The 964-nt window shown below is 44.5% G+C and overlaps 1 protein-coding gene across 1 annotated transcript in view; it reads right to left on the bottom strand.

The window, feature by feature from the left end:
• The window catches only part of tango6 (transport and golgi organization 6 homolog), a 49,078-nt gene extending 48,359 nt beyond the window's left edge, over positions 1-719 (bottom strand). The window contains exons 1-2 of the mRNA XM_083654348.1: positions 584-719; positions 1-158 (exon numbers count right to left, since the gene is read on the bottom strand). The exon at positions 1-158 is cut by the window's left edge and continues 501 nt beyond it. Coding sequence (XP_083510474.1) covers positions 1-158; positions 584-635 — 210 coding nt within the window. The 5' untranslated portion in view covers positions 636-719. The remainder of the gene's footprint in view (positions 159-583) is intronic.
• Between the last annotated feature and the right edge of the window lie 245 nt (positions 720-964).

The raw sequence follows: 964 nt of genomic DNA, 5'->3' as shown, positions 1-964 counted from the left end.
GGCCGCCCCGAGCCCGGACGCCACCGCCTCCCTCAGCCTCCTCACCTCCTCCAGCCTCTTCTCACTCTGCAGCTGCTCCAGCACAAGGCTTCTGTTGGCCTGCAGCGCTGCCAAGAGCGCCTCCTGCTGGGAGGACTGTGCATCACGCACAGAGTCCTCTGGACAAGACCAGGCAGAAAAACAGCAGGGATGTTAAGAACTGTAACAACTGTAATAATGTTTAGCAACCGATGAACTGATCTGTCAGACAGGTCAGCAGCGTTCATGTCACCAACCACGTAGCGTTACACACTTGTAGACAGGCTATCAGAGATAAAAGAGTTATAATAAAAGCTAATATATTCGAATATTCATCCTCATTTTGATGGCATTCAAAAGGTGTTGCTAAACTTTAGCTGTTTCAAGCTTTATTTATTGCAGTCCAGCTTTTTACGCAAATCCTCCTGCTATCCTACCTCTCAGTGTCCCCATACCATACTAGCGAGGTCAGCCGTGGACTCCCCCAGCCCCGTTGAAATGATATGAAACAGTTTAGTTTAAACGCGAGTGAGGCTAGATGAACTGTAACAAACTGTCCACTTACCACCGAGAGGTTTCGTTAGGAGCGTTAATGCAGAGATGATAGCTGCAGTCATCTCTCCAACACGTAGTACATAACTAGATTCGTGGAAAAGGCATGTTCATAAGTTTACTCTGGACCTACACTCTGGTCTGGACTAGCCTGTGCTAACGCTAGCTGTCGCGCTGCTAAGAACAAAAATCATCTCTTCTTCTTTGCGTTTTTTTTGGCAGATTGCAATCCAATTATTAAGGAGCATACCGCCACCTACTGTACCGGAGGATGCAATACAAGATCATTTTTTTCTTACATCAGTCTATGAAAGAAAAGAAAAGAAAAGAAAAGAAAAGAAAAGAAAAGAAAAGAAAAGAAAAGAAAAGAAAAGAAAATTCTATTAAACAACTG

This window comes from Poromitra crassiceps, assembly GCF_964638095.1.
Source record: "Poromitra crassiceps genome assembly, chromosome: 18".
Lineage (NCBI taxonomy): Eukaryota > Metazoa > Chordata > Actinopteri > Beryciformes > Melamphaidae > Poromitra > Poromitra crassiceps.
This window is presented reverse-complemented; position numbering and strand designations above follow the sequence as displayed.